Source organism: Procambarus clarkii, chromosome 24 (assembly GCF_040958095.1).
Source record: "Procambarus clarkii isolate CNS0578487 chromosome 24, FALCON_Pclarkii_2.0, whole genome shotgun sequence".
Lineage (NCBI taxonomy): Eukaryota > Metazoa > Arthropoda > Malacostraca > Decapoda > Cambaridae > Procambarus > Procambarus clarkii.
The window spans coordinates 5,704,662-5,725,290 of NC_091173.1; the positions used below are offsets into that span (position 1 = coordinate 5,704,662).

A 20,629-nucleotide genomic window follows, 5' to 3' on the forward strand; every position below is an offset into this window, starting at 1 on the left:
AATGGAGAAATGTCACAAGTGGAGTACCACAGGGTTCAGTTCTTGCACCAGTGATGTTTATTGTGTACATAAATGATCTACCAGTTGGTATACAGAATTATATGAACATGTTTGCTGATGATGCTAAGATAATAGGAAGGATAAGAAATTTAGATGATTGTCATGCCCTTCAAGAAGACCTGGACAAAATAAGTATATGGAGCACCACCTGGCAAATGGAATTTAATGTTAATAAATGTCATGTTATGGAATGTGGAATAGGAGAACATAGACCCCATACAACCTATATATTATGTGAGAAATCTTTAAAGAATTCTGATAAAGAAAAAGATCTAGGGGTGGTTCTAGATAGAAAACTATCACCTGAGGACCACATAAAGAATATTGTGCAAGGAGCCTATGCGATGCTTTCTAACTTCAGAATTGCATTTAAATACATGGATGGCGATATACTAAAGAAATTGTTCATGACTTTTGTTAGGCCAAAGCTAGAATATGCAGTTGTTGTGTGGTGCCCATATCTTAAGAAGCACATCAACAAGCTGGAAAAGGTGCAAAGACATGCTACGAAATGGCTCCCAGAACTGAAGGGCAAGAGCTACGAGGAGAGGTTGGAAGCATTAAACATGCCAAAACTAGAAGACAGAAGAAAAAGAGGTGATATGATCACTACGTACAAAATAGTAACAGGAATTGATAAAATCGACAGGGAAGGATTCTTGAGACCTGGCACTTCAAGAACAAGAGGTCATAGATTTAAACTAGCTAAACACAGATGCCGAAGAAATATAAGAAAATTCACCTTCGCAAATAGAGTGGTAGACGGTTGGAACAAGTTAAGGGAGAAGGTGGTGGAGGCCAAGACCGTCAGTAGTTTCAAAGCGTTATATGACAAAGAGTGCTGGGAAGACGGGACACCACGAGCGTAGCTCTCATCCTGTAACTACACTTAGGTAATTACTTAGGTAATTACCGCCCAGACCAAAACAAACTCCACGGCGCATGCGCATAACACGCTGGCCGAACCGCACACCCTCCCTGTGGGAAGGCGCCAGCCAGGACTACTACACGAGAAAAGTAGCCAAAAGAGGAAGCAGGAACAATAAAAATGGCCAAAGAAGCAAAGAGCCCAAAAAGGAGCCCAACCGGGCGACAAGCAGCCCAACCGGGCGACAAGCAGCCCAACAGGGCGACAAGCAGCCCAACAGGGCGACAAGCAGCCCAACAGGGCGACAAGCAGCCCAACAGGGCGACAAGCAGCCCAACAGGGCGACAAGCAGCCCAACAAGGCGACAAGTAGCCCAACAAGGCGACAAGTAGCCCAACAGGGCGAAAAGTAGCCCAACAGGGCGACAAGTAGGAGGAGCCGACAGACGTTCCAATAATGCGGGAAGTAGCGAAAAACCTTCCCATACCCTCGAGAACACAGAATCCAACACTAGTCTCGAAGGCACACGAAGGCGCAGGCGCACCCGAGATCAGAAGTCACGCAGAACCCCATTGAACGGGGAAACATGACGAAAACACCGTCCCAAAAAGGGGTGGGAGGAAACATCCACCCACAGGACGGAACCAACCGACTCAAAGGCCAAGGAACCGAGCCCGGGGAGAGGCTGACGCCCAACAGCACGTACGGTGAGTGGGGAGGAAAAACCCCACTCCGTGTAACCACAAGCCCCGCCTAGAGGGGGATAAAAACCCCCACGGGGTCCAATGGGGCCAAGGCCCCCCCAAGTCAGCCCCTTCCCAGCCCCGGGAACCTACACGACAGGCCCCGGGGCCGAGCCGTTCCCCCAAAGCCCCGGCCGTACCAGAAAACCGGGGCAGCCGTGAAAACACTAATGAAGGGAGCCCACTGGCAGACTCGTACAACACGGCTGGAGGAACAGGCTCAAATGCCCCCGTCACTACCCCGGAAGGGGAATTCCCCGAGACTGCCCGAGTCTCAACACCATCAAAAACCCTGCCCCGAACCTACAGACGGTAAGGAACCGGATGCAGGCAGGAAGGGTGATCCAGAGGAAAGACAAGGGGGCGTGGATGGAACCGAAGCAATCAACACCCCCAAGTCCCAAAACGAACTACAACGGGGCAGCCCCGGGGCTCCCGGGGAGGAAACCACGAGAACGTTGCCACCACCAAGGCTCAAGTGCAACGCCCCTGCTGCCCGCACCCGCTTTGTTAGCACAACTGGGTAACCGAGCCACAACGAGCAACCAAACTCGCAGGACTCCGGGTCGAAGGTGTCACCAACCCCACAGGCAGCAGACGGAGGCAAAACAGAGTCACCCAGAGACAAAGGGTGAGAGCAACCCTCAAACTCGCTGGAAGCGAGGGGGAGACTCTGGGGTCACATCCATTGGACCCGCGCGCCCCCAGGGGTTTCCCAGGGTCCCGAGCGTTTACTATAAGAGGACTCGCGCTCAGGTAATCCCAGGCAGGGTACTGCTAACCGGCACCCAAAGCTACCAAACAACTTTCTAAGAGCTGAACCCCCGAGACGTGTACACTCACGGGGACCTAGCAGGGGTACCACCAGAAAATACTCAGAACACAAGGGACACAAGGGGCAAGAACGAAGGCAGACCCCCCACCAGGTAGATAAACAAAAAGAAAAAGAAAACCCCGCAAGAGGACAGCGTACCCAAGCGGAACAGAGCCGGCCGCTATGATTGGTAAAGACAAGCTGCACAGTACCCTGCGGCCCACCAGTGCAAAAACTGCCCCTTACTCTTAAGGCGAACAAGGGAGACAGAACACCCGAGCACACAAAGAGCGGCTGAGAACCAAGCAGTAAACGGCCAAGCAGGGGCAGGACCCAAGGAACTTGTGGAAGGTGGCCCCAAGCCCCAAGGGCAGTACTTACAGAGCACCTAGGGAAGGGAACCCTAGGCGCATGCAGCCCGAGTACTGAAGAATCACTCCCGGCTCACGCACCACCTAGAAAACAGACACCACACTCTAGGTACAGTGCTGAAACAACCACTGGAGCCGGAGCACATAACCATTGCCTATAGCATCAGCCGAAGAACTGATGGGTGGATAGCCGGCGTGGGAGGTCTGGGGCTCCCCCTTCCCCCTCCCGGGGAGGGGGGAGCTGCGCAGACAGCGGCGCGGTGACGTATGACGTCATACTAGTTTCCTTGTTTTCTGTTGAAGAGTTCTATCCACTAGTTCGGCTTTAGGTAGCAATTTTCACCAGAATAGGGGTTTGTTTTGGAATGCTTACCTTTCTGGATGCTTGACCCGGTCGATGGCAGACATAGAATGCTTCCAACCACACGGGGGTTTCTATAGGCCATTGCTCCCCTTGCCTCTCTGAAGGGGCCACGTTCTGGCTCGTGGTCCCCGGTAGGCCCTAGAACTCCATACACATGACTGATGCCAAAGTCTGACATTAGCATATCAGCCGGTAAAGCTCCGGGGAGCCGACGGGGCTCCCCCCAGAAAATTCTTTTGTCTTATAGAAGTGTTAATTTTTGTTCCCTGATCACGGAAAAAATAACAAAAAAATCGTAGGTGGCATATTTTAGCCGCAATAGGGTAGGGAAGTGTGGCAAAAAAGGGGCGTTGACAGAGCCTTCGCCAGATGAGGTCTACTCCGCCCGAGCTGTCAGACGGCAGTTGACACAAATATATTATTACCTAATTATTTCAATGTCTCTGATTGATTTTTTCTTGTTTTTTTTTTGCAGTAATATTATTCCATACAGTGAATTGTAGTATATTTATATTATAAAATGTGTGAACCATCGCTGTACTCAAAATTATGGTGTGCATATTAGTGATTCAATTATTATGTTCATAAAACAATAAACAAATAGTTTTGCTGTTGTTACACTATATACACAGGTTATATATAAGTATTTGCATGTTTTGTACACCATAACGAACTACTAAGTTGGTCTTGAGTCAAAAAGCAACGAGGAGTGACCGCCAAACACTAGCGAGCCACTCACTGCCACTCCCTCCCTCAACACCACCTCACTCACCCTCATTCACCTCCCACAATACTTTTTCTGTATTTATTCACTATACACAGACGTTATATATACGTATTTACATGTTTTGTTCACCATAACTGTACATCTAAGCTTGTATGGTGAGTAAAAACCATAAGACGTAGCTACTCACACAGTCAGCTGATCGGCGGCCGCCCTCAAGGCCAGACGCACTAATATTTGTCCTTCAACAATATTGTTTGTGGCGTTATTACGCAATATACACACATTATATATAAGTATATACCTGTTTTATTTACCATACCTGAACAAATAAGCTGGTATGTCGCCCAAAGACCATAGTGGCCATCAGTAAACAACATGCCAAGTCGTGCAGACGACGCTCCTGCCTCACCAAAATGGCGGCTCCCAACCTACTCCTCTCGCTGTTATCTCACAATATACACATGTTATATATAATTATCTACATTTGTGTTCACCATATCGAACCACTAAGCTGGTATGGTGAGTGCAGTCAATAAATGGTGGCCACACACAGTCAGAAAACGACGCCACAACCCTCCCTCCCACAGCATTACTCCTCCCTCCATGGAGCACAGCGCTAAATATCACCACAATCCTGCTATTATCAGAATCCTGGTCAGTTTTATCACAGTCAGGGGGCTTCAGTAATACTATCACTGCTAAATAATAGCAGTATCATTCATATTATGGTATTTGTAGGCGATGCTGTGGTCACAAGCTGAACAGCGGTGCTGTGACCACAGCATGGTCGTGCTGCGTGCGCCAGCCTTGGTGGCTTGCTCAGTACTGACGCTCTAACACCCAAGAATGTTGGCCTGGATTTTTTTTCTAGGTGGCATCTGGCAACTATCGGTCGTGGCTGTACTATAGCTGCCCCTATCCCAGGCGGGGCGTTTAAATTATAGGGCTAGACACGAAATCATATATAAATGATGTGCGCGGTTTCGGTTTTGTCACTGATATCATTTATGTATGATATGCGCGGTTGGAGGGTTAAGGGTTAATGATACCAAAGTTATGGTAATATGCTGGCTAGAATATTGAAAAAGATATAGCCTATAATGACCAAACCACACACCAGAAGATGAGGAGACGACGACGTTTCGGTCATCATCTCAACAACTGACTTGATGATGTCCAAGATGGGCCGAAACGTTGTCTCGTCATCTTCTGGTGTGTGGCTCGGTCATCATATCTTCTGCCACATTACTGTGACTCATCGTTTGCATACAGCCTACACAGCACACAGAGGAAACTCTACTTACCGTGTATTTTCCAACTTGGTGCTACCTGATGATTTTGTATTTTCAGCTATGTGTTCAACCTCCACCTCCTCTACCAAATGTCCTCTCTGATTTTGCTTTCTGTTCACTCTTCTGCTTACTTCCTTTGGTTGCTTCTGTGGACTTTCTGGGATCTCTGAACAATCTGATGCATGAACCTGGTGAAAAAATACACAATCTGAGTAACCCATGTCACTAACTTGCCTAAACCTGGGAACTTGCACGGATACTCAACTATAACAATTTAACATTGTGTTAACAAGGTAAACAACAAATTACAAAGAGTGATTGCATAATTAATAACAAACTATCAATAATCCGGGTTGTTTAGTTGAAAATAAAAATTATGGGCATTGTAAGTAGATATTCAAGTATTCCTCACAGATCATCTTAAACTTATATTTTTATGATGTCCAATTAATTTTTTTATTTTCTATTACTGAATTTTACACGTACAACTAATACAAACAAATGGAATTGTATGCAGAAATTAATAATGCCATAATACTAAATCAAGCTGCACAACCTAAACCCATAAATGAAACTAAAAACTGGTATTTCAACAAGCTTAATACAGCCATTGCCATTACAGTGCAACCTCTAATTTGGCAAAGTATATGGGACCAAACCTGATTCATTGTGTAGAATTTGCTGCATCCAGAGATGCCTTCAGGAGGCATTTATGTAATGCATTTTTTAGTAATAATACCATGCATAATTGTTTTATACTGTACTATTATTCAACCAAACAGTAATGAATCATACTGTAACTTTAAATACCTTATAAAAGGCATATTGTATATGTACATGTAGTAGCTTGCTCGAATCCTCTCGAGTTGCCATTTGCAATTCTAAACACCTCGTATGTAATTGGGTTACAAAGAATGGGTCACCAACTGTAAACAAACTGCCACCCCCACCACTCTCGATACCCACCTCAAGTGAGGGATAAATAGTGAGAATAGATAAGTGAGGGAGGGATCTTCTTGAGGTTATCTTGAGATGATTTCGGGGCTTTAGTGTCCCCGTGGCCCGGTCCTCGACCAGGCCTCCTCCCCCAGGAAGCAGCCCGTGACAGCTGACTAACACCCAGGTACCTATTTTACTGCTAGGTAACAGGGGCATAGGGTGAAAGAAACTCTGCCCATTGTTTCTCGCCGGCGCCTGGGATCGAACCCGGGACCACAGGATTACAAGTCCAGTGTGCTGTCCGCTCGGCCGACCGGGATGGGGGCAGTGAGGGAGGGAGGGATGGGGGCAGTGAGGGAGGTAGGGATGGGGGCAGTGAGGGAGGTAGGGATGGGGGCAGTGAGGGAGGGAGGGATGGGGGCAGTGAGGGAGGGAGGGATGGGGGCAGTGAGGGAGGGAGGGATGGGGGCAGTGAGGGAGGGAGGGATGGGGGCAGTGAGGGAGGGAGGGATGGGGGCAGTGAGGGAGGGAGGGATGGGGGCAGTGAGGGAGGGAGGGATGGGGGCAGTGAGGGAGGGAGGGATGGGGGCAGTGAGGGAGGGATGGGGGCAGTGAGGCAGTGGTTGTCGGGAGCGGGTGTGTGTGTCGGGAGCGGGTGTGTCGAGAGCGGGTGTGGGTGTCGGGTGTGGGTGTGTGTCAGGAGCGGGTGTAGACTGGTGTGTGTGTATGTAATTACCTAAAGGAATTACCTAAGTATAGTTACAGGATGAAATCTACGCTCGTGGTGTCCCGTCTTCCCAATACTCTTTGTCATATAACGCTTTGAAACTACTGACGGTCTTGGCCTCCACCACCTTCTCACCTAACTTGTCCTAACAGTCTACCACTCTGTTTGTGAAAGTGAATTTTCTTTTCAAGTACGGTATTTCTTCGGCATCTGTGTTTAGTTAGTTTAAATCTATGACCTCTTGTTCTTAAAGTTCCAGGTCTCAGGAAATCTTCCCTATCGATTTTATCAATTCCTGTTTCTATTTTGTACATAGTGATCATAGCACCACTTTTTCTTCTGTCTTCTAGTTTTGGCATATTTAATGCCTCTAACCTCTCCTCGTTGCTCTTGCCCTTCAGTTCTGGGAGCCATTTAGTAGCATGTCTTTGCACCTTTTCCAGTTTGTTGATGTGCTTCCTAAGATATGGGCACCACACAAGTAAGTAATTATCAATAGAAGGCACCAAACCGAGAAGGCTATGTAGCACCATCAAATGTGCGGGCTAATCAGAGGGCGCTAAATATCACCAAGGATGCCAATACGCGAACAGAAACGCATAAGGTGAATGATATCAAAATTATCCGAGTCACCAAGAATACTATTGAGAGACAAGCGACCGCGGGGGACGGTCGGAAAACAAGACACATGCTCATCCCGGAAATCAGGACATTCAACAAGGATATGTACAACTGTAAGAGGGACAATGCAATTAGGACAATAAGGAGCAGGGCTGCGCTCCATTAAGTGACCATGAGTTAAGCGAGTATGGCCAATACGCAACCTCGCCAGAGCCGTTTCCCATTGCCGGTTATGGTGGTAGGAGGACGGCCACGAGGACACACAACTTTTAAGAGAACGCAGTTTGTTACCAGTAACAGACGACCAACAACCCTGCCAACGGGTAAGGATGGAGGAATGGATAACCGGGTAAAAGTTCGAATAAGGAATACCTTTACGAGAGATGGGACAAGAGTGGACAGCCTCCCTGGCGGCAGCATCCGCATGCTCATTTAACACTTTCCGGCTCCAGGCGAATGTAAAAAAAACAACCGTAAGTGCTCCCGGCGTTTTGCCGCGTAAGCGAAAAAACAAAAATGTGTATACTCTTTTTACTCTCCTGACCTTAGTTCTTGAGCTACGTATTTCATTTTGGTACCAACGTGTTCGCAATAAAATTCTCTAGAAGAACATCAGTAAAAAAAGTCACGAAACGTATAGGGATACCAGCACCAAATAAATAACTACGAAGATGACTCGCCGTGAGCGCCCAACAGCAACAAAATGTTTTTACTCTTGGGATTGTTATCACCTCCACACTTGTTCTACAGCGTTAATTTTGGTATCAATGGACTCGCAAAGAAATTCCCAACACGGTGATATGAATATAAGCGTAGAATAATGATTGCGGCCCTCCCGCAAGAGTGTGGGAAGTGGTGAAATTGTTACCCGGTGTCGGTGACGGGACGACGCACGGCGCTTTGAAAGTTTATACTTATTTCATTCTCATGACATTATTATTCTATGTACGTCATTCATTTTTGTGTCAATGTGTTCGCAATAGAATGTTCTATGAGCCCGTAGGTAAAAAAGATCAACAAAGCGTAAGATAGAATAGCGCCAAATATAAAACAACGCTGGAACATATCAGTGAGAGTCAAACACACACGAAATGTTTTTACTTTTGTTATGTTTGTGAACCTTTCATGAACTTATTGTACCATGCAGCCTTTTGGTGAGAAAGAGAGCCTCATGGCGCGCAGTTTGAAACAAACCCAAAGTAAATCGGATAAAAATTGAATTTTATACAAATATTTTAAAAGAAGACATAAGTTTATGTCCACATAGCGGAAGCGGGTAGGCGAAACAGGACGCTGGGAGGAGTTCTCATAGCCGGAAAGTGTTAAATTGACACCAATATGGCTGGGAATCCAATAAAACTCAACCGACTTAAATTTACTGTGAACAAGAAACAGCCAATGCTGGATCACGACAACCACTGGATGAACCGGATTAAAGGACCTGAGAGCCATGAAAGGCACTACGAGAGTAAACAACAACTACAAAGGAAGATTGACAACGAGAGAGCAGGAGATGAAGAGCTTAGAGAATAGCATAAAGCTCCGCTGTGAAGATGCTAGTCTCCGGAGGTAAGCAACACATATAAGTGTGATCAGGAAAAACAACAGAGTAGCCAACACCGTCCGCAGACTTAGACCCATCAGTGACGATGGAAACGGAGTGGAACTGAGAAGAAAGTGCTCAAGGAAAAGGCGTTTTAGAACCATAGGAGGGGTAAAAGCTTTAGGGATGCAGGTCAAGGACGTACAAAACTGCGAAAGGGGGACTCTCCATGGGGGCAAAGAAGAAACTACATGAGGAGAAATATTAGAAATACGAACGGAAAGAAAATCCTGTAAGCGAGATAACAGGACAGAAAGAGGGAGGCGGTGAAGAGGAACAGGAACCGCAGGAGGGGTAAAAGTTAAAGCACGACAGAGGCGAGAGGAAGGATGTTGCAAGGACTGCAACATAGATAGGAGGGATAGGAAGCCAGTGTCAACATACAAGCTGAGGACGGGAGTCGAACAAAAGGCACCAGAACTGAGGTGCAATCCAGTATGGTGCAAAGTATCAAGACGTCGAAGATTGGAAGGAGAAGCAGACGAGTAAGCAGGGCAACCATAATCGAGCTTAGACAGGGTGAGACAGGAATGAAAAGCAAGGAGTGCGCGCCTATCCGCTTCCCAAGAAGTATGGGACAATACCCGAAGGAGGGTAAGGGCCTTAGAGCACTCAACACGGAGGTAAGAGATATGGGGAGACCAAGACAAACGAGTGTCAAAGAATAACCCCTAAAGCTTCGCGGAATCTTTGTACTTATGGGGATGACCATAAAGTGACAAAGAGGTATGAAGAACGACCTGTTTCCGAGTAAATGTCTTGGCACAAGTCTTAGTAGTAGAGAACGTGAAGCCATGATCGGTAGCCCAAGACGACACGGCATCAATTGCAAGTTGAAGCCTGCGTTGAAGGAGAGGCGAATCATCACGCTGACAGCAAAGGGTAAGATCATCGACATACAGAGAGGAGAAGACGCCTCAAGGAAGAGAGGAAAGAAGACCATTGAGGGCAACCAGAAAAAGAGTAGTGCTCAAAATACTACCCTGGGGCACACCTTCGTATTGCTGAAAAGAGGCAGAGAGAGCGGTACCAAGTCGTACCCGAAAGGAACGACGAGAGAGGAAGCTGCGGAGAAAGAGAGGGAGATGACCACGAAGGCCAAAAGAATGAAGCTGGGATAGAATATGATATCGCCAAGTGGTGTCGTAAGCCTTTTCCAGGTCAAAAAGGACGGCAACAACGGAGGTCTTCGCAGCAAAAGCCGTACGAATATAGACCTCCACGTTCACCAGGACATCTGTTGTCCTGCGGCACTTGCGGAAACCAAATTGAGAAGGGGAGAGGAGGTGATGGTGTTCCAGGAACCACATCAGACGAACGTTAACCATACGTTCAAAGAGTTTGCAGACACAACTTGTAAGGGCAATAAGGTGAAAGTCCTTAGGGGATGTTCCCAGAGACCCTTGTTTGCGAACAGGAAGGACAACGGCATCGAGCCAGTCCTCAGGGACTGACGACGACTCCCAGATCCGATTATACAGACTCAGTAAATACTGAGACGTGCACAGAGGGAGATGGCAAAGCATCTCATAATGAATACAATCGGAACCCACCACCGTAGAACCGCAGAGGGCCAGGGCAGAACGAAGTTCGGAGAGAGAGAGAAGGGATCGTTATAGGGAAGTCGAAGACGAGTGCAGAAATCTAAAGGACGAGACTCAAGGACATGTTTACGAAGAAGGAAAGATTGGGGAAGATGAAGACCAGAGCTAACAGAAGAAAAGTGGGAACCCAGTTTGGTAGCGACCTGCAATGGGTCCGCCACAAGAGTACAACAGAGGTGAAGGATATCGGGAACGAACTTACCCGCTATCTTGTGGATATGCTTCCAGATCTGTGGCAGAGGAGTTTCGGATGTAATGGTGGAGACATAAGATGCCCAACATTCACGTTTAGCTGTACAGATGGCGCTACGGGCCACCGCACTCGCCATCCGAAAGAAAAGAAAAGAATCGGCCATCTGTTGACGGCGGTGTCTCTTCCAGCGGACAGCCAGAGCACAGTCTACATTCCACCAGGGAACGCACTTCCGTGGACTCCGAGAGGAAGAGCGAGGAATAGAGCGGAGGGCAGTGTCGAAGACAGTGTCATGAAAAACGAGGAGAGAGTGAGGGAGAGGTCAGAGAGAGCAGCACTGAGGGTAAAGAGGTTCCAGTCCGCTTTCGCAAACTGCCACCTAGGGAAGGAAAGGGGAGGGCGAAAAGAGAAAAAGGTAACAAGGATGGGGAAATGGTCACTGCCATGGAGATCATCAAGAACCTGCCATGTGAAATCTAAGTAAAGAGAAGACGAGCAAAGAGAAAGATCAAGACAGGAAAGGGTGCGAGTCCGAGAGTCCAAATGCGTGGGCTCACCAGAATTCATTAAAGACAGGGAAGAAGAGAGGATAAACGGCTCAAGAAGGCGACCCCGGGTGTTCGTCAGAACATCACCCCAAAGGAAATGACGACAATTGAAATCACCCAGCAGGAGCACAGGCTCCGGCAAGGAGTCCAGGTGGTGTTTCAGATCAGGAAGAGAAAGCTGGACACTCGGGGGAAGATAAATGGAACAAACAGTGTACCATTTCCCCACAAAGATACGAGCAGCAGAACAATGGAGAGGCAAAGGAAAAAGTAAGGGGACAAAGGGAATATCAGAGTGAATCAAGAGAGCTGAAGAGTTAGGAGCCCCAGCAACAGCTGGAGGGGGGGGGGGGAAGAAAGGACTAGCCACGAAAGCGACCAGGATAAGCACCAAGCATCGGCTCCTGGAGACAGACACAAAGGGGGAAAAATCGCGAAATCAGAAGTTGGAGTTCAAGGAAATTGGCGTAATAACCCCGAACGTTCCATTGAAGAATATTGAATGAGTTCCATTCTCATCGACGAGAAGAGAAAGGACAACAACAGAGAACAAGGATGAAACAAAGGTGAAAAAGCAACATAGCATGTTAAAGAAGATCAGGGTCAGCAAAGTCAGGGTTAGGGGGCATGGGAAAACTGAGCAAAGACAGAGGGAAGAAAGCGGGAGAACAGACCAGACGTGGACACGCGGGGTCCGGAGGAGGAGGAGGAGGAAGAGTAGGAGGCAACCGAGAGGAGTAGTCAAGGACAGCGGCAGGAAGAGGGGGAGTAGAAAGAGGGGAGTGCACCTCAGCAAGGGCAGCAACCGAGAGGGAAGTGGGAGCCAAAGAAACCTTCATAGCAGGAACAGGGGCCGCAACCACCGAAATGGGAGGGGAAGGGGCGATAGAGTCAGAAATAGGGGCCGAGGAAGAAAGTGAAGCCTTCTTACCCGCCGGGGAGGAGGAAGGAGAGGAGCCAGGCTTACGCTTCTGACTTAAAGAGACAGGTGTCCCAGCAACTACGTACTGGGCAACGGATTCCAGGGTCTCAACAGAAGCTGAACGAGAGCACACACGATGGTCGTTAGGAGAGTGATGGACATCAGCCCGCACTGACAGGCGGCGGGGAGAATCAATAGATGGAGGAGAAGGATGGGAAGGAGGATCGGAGGGAGACGAGGTAGAAGACACAGGAGACATGACAGACCGGGCAGAAAGAAGGGGAACCCCAGACAGGCGACCAGGAGGGGGACCCTTCGAGACAGAACTCAAAGGAACGGAGGAGGGGGCAGTGGGCGTATCAGAATCCAAGGCCCGGAAACGGTTGTGGGTCTGAGGAAGGTGGGAAGGACGAGGAGAGGAAGAGCGCAACACGCGAGCATAAGAGACGTTAGCATAAGGCGGGAGCCGGCGAACCTGGTGCCTCGCGTCAGGAAAAGATAAACGCTCCCGGTGCTTCAAGTTGAGGACGGCTGCCTCAAGCTTGTAATGGATACAGGCACGGGAGAAGGTAGGATGGGCCTCACCGCAGTTGAGGCAATAAGCCTGGGGAGAAGTGCACTCCGACTTAGAGTGAACTTCGCCCCCACACAAAGGACAGAGAGACAGTCCCAGAGCAGCGGAGGGCACCATGCCCAAACCTCCAGCACTTGTTACAAAGCCTAGGAGAAGGAATATACTCTTGGAGAGAGCACCTGGCACCGGCAAGAATGACAGAGGATGGAAGGGTCCTACCATCAAAGGTAATTTTCACAAACCGAAGGGGTTGACGGCGACAACCACGAGGGGGACGAGTAAACGAGTGTACCCAGAGGACAGAATGGCCTTGGGGATCAAGGATATGCCGAATATCATCGTGGCAGTCCTGCAGATTCCGAACACCGGTCGCAACATGGGGCGGGAGGAGAATAGTGCCAACACTGGCATTCAACCGAACGTTCTTTGAGACCCGAACAGGGATCTCGCCAAGGCAGGATAAGGCAGCCAAGCGGGAAGCTGCATCCTGAGAAGGAGCAGCAACGACACATGTACCGAGACGAGTGGGGTTGAAGGTAACAGAGGCATCCACGGAATCAACAAGATGCCGATGGAGGGAGAAATCGTCAGGAGGCGCAGAATCAAGAAGGAGGAGATCAAAGTATTTGGCCCGTGAAGCAGGACCAAACAAGGCCTGATACGCATCAGTATGGGAAGGAATCGAGGGAGTGCAGCTGTGGCGCGGACGGCATTGAGAACCCCCAGAGAGAGGGGTTAAAAAGAGTAGTAGTCACAACGAGAGACTTAGCCGCACCAGGGGACGAAGTGGTCAACACTGGGGGCTTGAAGCTCGACCCAACCACAGAGGAGGGAGGGGAGCTGGGAGAAGAAGTCAGGAGGGTCAAAGGAGGAGCAAGGTCGGGGCTACAGAGCCCGGTCTTCCAATACAGGCCAACTCGGGGGCTTGGTCGCCCACCCCACAAGCCTGAGAGGGTACAACAGAAACATTCAAAGACATACAGACGAAGAGTGACAAATTCATCCACGAATGTGCCCCCATACCCACCATGGAGCCACAATTAGAGGCAGGACACCCAACAGGAAGCTATCACCGATCATGCCGGGGCCCCCTAGGGGTGCGTCGTGAGTATATGCCCCACAAATGCCATCTTAAGAAGCGTCAGTTTGTCGAGATTGGGTTCAGCGACGAAAGGGGGGATTGACAATAGGTTACCCTCGCTCGAGACGTTGGGTACTACAGTTCTACGGGTGCAAGAGTACAGCCGCCCACTAAGCCCTCATCACGGCGTCAACGGGCTGAACAGGGATGGGGGTGCCTAGCAACAAGTCTGTCCAATTACACTCATTAAAAAAAAATTGAAGTTCCCCATAGTGACCTCCCCTTAAATCGAGTTTATCATCTGTTTCAATGTCCCCATTTTCTTCTAGATGATATCTTAAAGCTTATTTAATGTCTAACAGGACATGATCACTCTTTCCCAAGGGAGGAAGGTACTGGATGTCAAATATCTCTTCTTCTTTCCTGGTGAATACTAGATCCAGTACTGACGGTACAACTCCTTCCCTCATTCTTGTGGCCTGCTTTATGTGTTGATGCAAGAATGTCTCCAAAATGAGGTTCACAAATCTGCATGTCCAAAAGTCCTCCGTTCTTGCTTCATAGGCCTCCCAGTCTATTGCTTTAAAGTTGAAGTCCCCCAGTATCAACAGTCGTGATTTATCTTTATCTGCTTGTACAATAAGATCTCTCATGACGATTATGAGGCCCTCTCGTTTGTCATCCAGTTCTTCCTTTGTCCATGTGTTGCTTGCTAGTGGGCTGTAGGCATTTAATATTATCAGCTTATCATCCTGATTCCAGAGTTGCAATGCCAATATGTCAATATCTCGAGGGTTTTCAAATATTAACTCTCTTACCTTCAGGTGTTCTTTCACCAGCACAGCCATTCCTCCCTTCCTAGTCTTCCTGGGTGTCAGTAGTGAGTGTCAGGAGCGGGTGTGTGTGTCAGGAGCGGGTGTGGGTGTCAGTAGTGGGTGTCGGGAGCGGGTGTGTGTGTCAGTAGTGGGTGTCAGGAGCGGGTGTGGGTGTCAGTAGTGGGTGTCGGGAGCGGGTGTGGGTGTCAGTAGCGGGTGTCGGGAGGGGGTGTCAGGAGCGGGTGTGGGTGTCAGTAGTGGGTGTCGGGAGCGGTTGTGGGTGTCAGTAGTGGGTGTCGGGAGCGGGTGTGGGTGTCAGGAGCAGGTGTCGGGAGCGGATGTGGGTGTCAGTAGCGGGTGTCGGGAGCGGGTGTGGGTGTCGGGAGCGGGTGTGGGTGTCGGGAGCGAGTGTGGGTGTAGGGAGCGAGTGTGGGTGTAGGGAGCGGGCGTGGGTGTCAGTAGTGGGTGTCGGGAGCGGGTGTGGTTGTCGGGAGCGGGTGTGCGTGTCAGTAGTGGGCGTCGGGAGCGGGTGTGGGTGTCTGTAGTGGGTGTGGGTGTCTGTAGTGGGTGTCGGGTGTGGGTGTCAGTAGTGGGTGTCGGGTGTGGGTGTCGGGAGCGGGTGTGGGTGTCGGGAGTGGGTGTGGGTGTAAGTAGTGGCTGTCAAGAGCGGGTGTGGGTGTCAGTAGTAGGAGTCGGGAGCGGGTGTGGGTGTCAGTAGTGGGTGTCGGGAGCGGGTGTGGGTGTCCGTAGCGGGTGTCAGTAGTGGGTGTCGGGAGCGGGCGTGTGTGTCAGTTGCGGGTGTCGGGAGCAGGTGTGTGTGTCAGTAGCGGGTGTCGGGTGTGGGTGTCAGTAGTGGTGTCGGGAGTGGGTGTCAGGAGTGGGTGTCAGGAGCGGGTGTGGGTGTCAGTAGTGGGTGTCGGGAGCGGGTGTGGGTGTCAGTAGTGGGTGTCGGGAGCGGGTGTGGGTGTCAGTAGTGGGTGGCAGGAGTGGGTGTCAGGAGTGGGTGTCAGGAGCGGGTGTGGGTGTCAGGAGTGGGTGTCGGGAGCGGGTGTGGGTGTCAGGAGTGGGTGTCGGGAGCGGGTGTGGGTGTCAGGAGTGGGTGTGTGTGTCAGTAGTGGGTGTCAGGAGCGGGTGTGGGTGTCAGTAGCGGGTGTCGGGAGTGGGTGTGGGTGTCAGTAGCGGGTGTTCGGAGGGGGTGTCAGGAGCGGGTGTGGGTGTCAGTAGTGGGTGTCGGGAGCGGTTGTGGGTGTCAGTAGTGGGTGTCGGGAGCGGGTGTGGGTGTCAGTAGCGGGTGTCGGGAGCGGGTGTGGGTGTCGGGAGCGAGTGTGGGTGTAGGGAGCGAGTGTGGGTGTAGGGAGCGGGCGTGGGTGTCAGTAGTGGGTGTCGGGAGCGGGTGTGCGTGTCAGTAGTGGGTGTCGGGAGCAGGTGTGGGTGTCAGTAGTGGGTGTCGGGTGAGGGTGTCAGTAGTGGGTGTTGGGAGCGGGTGTGGGTGTCAGTAGTGGATGTCGGGTGTGGGTGTCGGGAGCGGGTGTGGGTGTCAGTAGTGGCTGTCGGGAGCGGGTGGGGGTGTCGGGAGCGGGTGGGGGTGTCGGGAGCGGGTGGGGGTGTCGGGAGCGGGTGGGGGTGTCAGTAGTGGCTGTCAGGAGCGGGTGTGGGTGTCAGTAGTGGGTGTCGGGAGCGGGTGTGGGTGTCCGTAGCGGGTGTCAGTTGCGGGTGTCGGGAGCGGGTGTGGGTGTCCGTAGCGGGTGTCGGGAGCGGGTGTGGGTGTCAGTAGTCGGTGGCGTGTGTGGGTGTCAGTAGCGGGTGTCGGGAGCGGGTGTGGGTGTCAGTAGTGGGTGTCGGGAGCGGGTGTCGGGAGCGAGTGTGGGTGTCGGGAGCGGGTGTCGGGAGCGGGTGTGGGTGTCAGTAGTGGGTGTCGGGAGCGGGTGTCGGGAGCGAGTGTGGGTGTCGGGAGCGAGTGTGGGTGTCGGGAGCGGGTGTCGGGAGCGGGTGTCGGGAGCGAGTGTGGGTGTCGGGAGCGGGTGTCGGGAGCGAGTGTGGGTGTCGGGAGCGGGTGTCGGGAGCGAGTGTGGGTGTCGGGAGCGGGTGTGGGTGTCAGGAGCGGGTGTCGGAAGCGGGTGTGGGTGTCAGTAGTGGGTGTCGGGAGCGGGTGTGGGTGTCAGTAGTGGGTGTCGGGAGCGAGTGTGGGTGTCGGGAGCGGGTGTGGGTGTCGGGAGCGGGTGTGGGTGTCGGGAGCGGGTGTCAGAAGCGGGTGTGGGTGTCAGTAGTGGGTGTCGGGAGCGGGTGTGGGTGTCGGGTGTGGGTGTCGGGAGCGGGTGTGGGTGTCGGGAGCGGGTGTGGGTGTCAGTAGTGGGTGTCGGGAGCGGATGTGGGTGTCGGGAGCGGGTGTGGGTGTCGGGAGCGGGTGTGGGTGTCGGGAGCGGGTGTGGGTGTCGGGAGCGGGTGTGGGTGTCAGTAGTGGGTGTCGGGAGCGGGTGTTGGTGTCAGGAGCGGGTGGGGGTGTCGGGAGCGGGTGTGGGTGTCGGGAGCGGGTGTGGGTGTCGGGAGCGGGTGTGGGTGTCAGTAGTGGGTGCCGGGAGCGGGTGTGGGTGTCGGGAGCGGGTGTGGGTGTCGGGAGCGGGTGTGGGTGTCGGAAGTGGGTGTGGGTGTCGGGAGCGGGTGTCGGGAGCGGGTGTGGGTGTCGGGAGCGGGTGTGGGTGTCAGTAGTTGGTGTCGGGAGCGGGTGTGGGTGTCGGGAGCGGGTGTGGGTGTCGGGAGCGGGTGTGGGTGTCGGGAGCGGGTGTGGGTGTCGGGAGCGGGTGTGGGTGTCGGGAGCGGGTGTGGGTGTCGGGAGCGGGTGTGGGTGTCGGGAGCGGGTGTGGGTGTCGGGAGCGGGTGTGGGTGTCGGGAGCGGGTGTGGGTGTCAGTAGTGGGTGTCGGGAGCGGGTGTGGGTGTCGGGAGCGGGTGTGGGTGTCGGGAGCGGGTGTGGGTGTCGGGAGCGGGTGTGGGTGTCAGTAGTGGGTGTCGGGAGCGGGTGGGGGTGTCGGGAGCGGGTGGGGGTGTCGGGAGCGGGTGGGGGTGTCGGGAGCGGGTGTGGGTTTCAGTAGTGGGTGTCGGGAGCGGGTGGGGGTGTCAGGAGCGGGTGTGGGTGTCGGGAGCGGGTGGGGGTGTCGGGAGCGGGTGGGGGTGTCGGGAGCGGGTGGGGGTGTCGGGAGCGGGTGGGGGTGTCGGGAGCGGGTGGGGGTGTCGGGAGCGGGTGGGGGTGTCGGGAGCGGGTGGGGGTGTCGGGAGCGGGTGGGGGTGTCGGGAGCGGGTGTGGGTTTCAGTAGTGGGTGTCGGGAGCGGGTGGGGGTGTCAGGAGCGGGTGTGGGTGTCGGGAGCGGGTGGGGGTGTCGGGAGCGGGTGGGGGTGTCGGGAGCGGGTGGGGGTGTCGGGAGCGGGTGGGGGTGTCGGGAGCGGGTGGGGGTGTCGGGAGCGGGTGTGGGTGTCGGGAGCGGGTGTGGGTGTCGGGAGCGGGTGGGGGTGTCGGGAGCGGGTGGGGGTGTCGGGAGCGGGTGTGGGTGTCGGGAGCGGGTGGGGGTGTCGGGAGCGGGTGGGGGTGTCGGGAGCGGGTGGGGGTGTCGGGAGCGGGTGTGGGTGTCGGGAGCGGGTGTGGGTGTCGGGAGCGGGTGTGGGTGTGGGTGTCGGGAGCGGGTGTGGGTGTCAGTAGTGGGTGTCGGGAGCGGGTGTGGGTGTCAGTAGTGGGTGTCGGGAGCGGGTGTGGGTGTCAGTAGGGGGTGTCGGGAGCGGGTGTTGGTTTCAGTAGTGGGTGTCGGGAGCGGGTGTGGGTGTCAGGAGCGGGTGTGGGTGTCAGTAGTGGGTGTCGGGTGTGGGTGTCGGGAGCGGGTGTTGGTTTCAGTAGCGGGTGTCGGGAGCGGGTGTGGGTGTCAGTAGCGGGTGTGGGTGTCGGGAGCGGGTGTGGGTGTCGGGAGCGGGTGTGGATGTCAGTAGCGGGTGTGGGTGTCAGTAGTGGCTGTCAGGAGCGGGTGTGGGTGTCAGTAGCGGGTGTCGGGAGCGGGTGTGGGTGTCAGTAGTGGGTGTCGGGAGCGGGTGTGGGTGTCGGAAGCGGGTGTGGGTGTCGGAAGCGGGTGTGGGTGTCGGGAGCGGGTGTGGGTGTCGGTAGCGGGTGGGGGTGTCGGGAGCGGGTGGGGGTGTCGGGAGCGGGTGGGGGTGTCGGGAGCGGGTGTGGGTGTCGGGAGCGGGTGTGGGTGTCGGGAGCGGGTGTGGGTGTCGGGAGCGGGTGTGGGTGTCGGGAGCGGGTGTGGGTGTCGGGAGCGGGTGTGGGTGTCGGGAGCGGGTGTGGGTGTCAGTAGTGGGTGTCGGGAGCGGGTGTGGGTGTCGGGAGCGGGTGTGGGTGTCGGGAGCGGGTGGGGGTGTCGGGAGCGGGTGGGGGTGTCGGGAGCGGGTGGGGGTGTCGGGAGCGGGTGGGGGTGTCGGGAGCGGGTGGGGGTGTCGGGAGCGGGTGGGGGTGTCGGGAGCGGGTGGGGGTGTCGGGAGCGGGTGGGGGTGTCGGGAGCGGGTGGGGGTGTCGGGAGCGGGTGGGGGTGTCGGGAGCGGGTGGGGGTGTCGGGAGCGGGTGGGGGTGTCGGGAGCGGGTGGGGGTGTCGGGAGCGGGTGTGGGTGTCGGGAGCGGGTGTGGGTGTCGGGAGCGGGTGTGGGTGTCGGGAGCGGGTGTGGGTGTCGGTAGTGGGTGTCGGGAGCGGGTGTGTGTGCCAGTAGTGGGTGTCAGGAGCGGGTGTGTGTGCCAGTAGTGGGTGTCAGGAGCGGGTGTGTGTGCCAGTAGTGGGTGTCAGGAGCGGGTGTGTGTGTCAGTAGTGGGTGTCAGGAGCGGGTGTGTGTGTGTCAGTAGTGGGTGTCGGGAGCGGGTGTGGGTGTCAGTAGTGGGTGTCGGGAGCGGGTGTGGGTGTCAGTAGTGGGTGTCGGGAGCGGGTGTGGGTGTCGGGAGCGGGTGTGGGTGTCGGGAGCGGGTGTGGGTGTCGGGAGCGGGTGTGGGTGTCGGGAGCGGGTGTGGGTGTCGGGAGCGGGTGTGGGTGTCGGGAGCGGGTGTGTGTGTCAGTAGTGGGTGTCAGGAGCGGGTGTGTGTGCCAGTAGTGGGTGTCAGGAGCGGGTGTGTGTGCCAGTAGTGGGTGTCAGGAGCGGGTGTGTGTGTCAGTAGTGGGTGTCAGGAGCGGGTGTGTGTGTCAGTAGTGGGTGTCGGGAGCGGGTGTGGGTGTCAGTAGTGGGTGTCGGGAGCGGGTGTGGGTGTCGGGAGCGGGTGTGGGTGTCGGGAGCGGGTGTGGGTGTCGGGAGCGGGTGTGGGTGTCGGGAGCGGGTGTCGGGAGCGGGTGTCGGGAGCGGGTGTGGGTGTCAGGAGCGGGTGTGTGTGTCAGTAGTGGGTGTCAGGAGCGGGTGTGTGTGTCAGTAGTGGGTGTCGGGAGCGGGTGTCGGGAGCGGGTGTGTGTGTCAGTAGTGGGTGCCGGGAGCGGCTGTGGGTGTCGGGAGCGGGTGTGGGTGTCAGTAGTGGGTGTCGGGAGCGGGTGTGGGTGTCAGGAGCGGGTGTGGGTGTCAGTAGTGGGTGTCGGGAGCGGGTGTGGGTGTCAGTAGGGGGTGTCGGGAGCGGGTGTTGGTTTCAGTAGCGGGTGTGGGTGTCAGGAGCGGGTGTGGGTGTCAGTAGTGGGTGTCGGGAGCGGGTGTGGGTGTCGGGAGCGGGTGTTGGTTTCAGTAGCGGGTGTCGGGAGCGGGTGTGGGTGTCAGTAGCGGGTGTG

At 54.1% G+C, this 20,629-nt stretch overlaps 1 protein-coding gene across 2 annotated transcripts in view; it reads right to left on the reverse strand.

The window, feature by feature from the left end:
* Window positions 1-20,629, reverse strand: part of LOC138368165 (uncharacterized) — a 101,464-nt gene that overhangs the window by 14,008 nt on the left and 66,827 nt on the right. For both annotated transcript variants that reach the window (XM_069330519.1, XM_069330518.1), the window contains one exon: window positions 5,252-5,427. In XM_069330519.1, coding sequence (XP_069186620.1) covers window positions 5,252-5,427 — 176 coding nt within the window. The remainder of the gene's footprint in view (window positions 1-5,251; window positions 5,428-20,629) is intronic.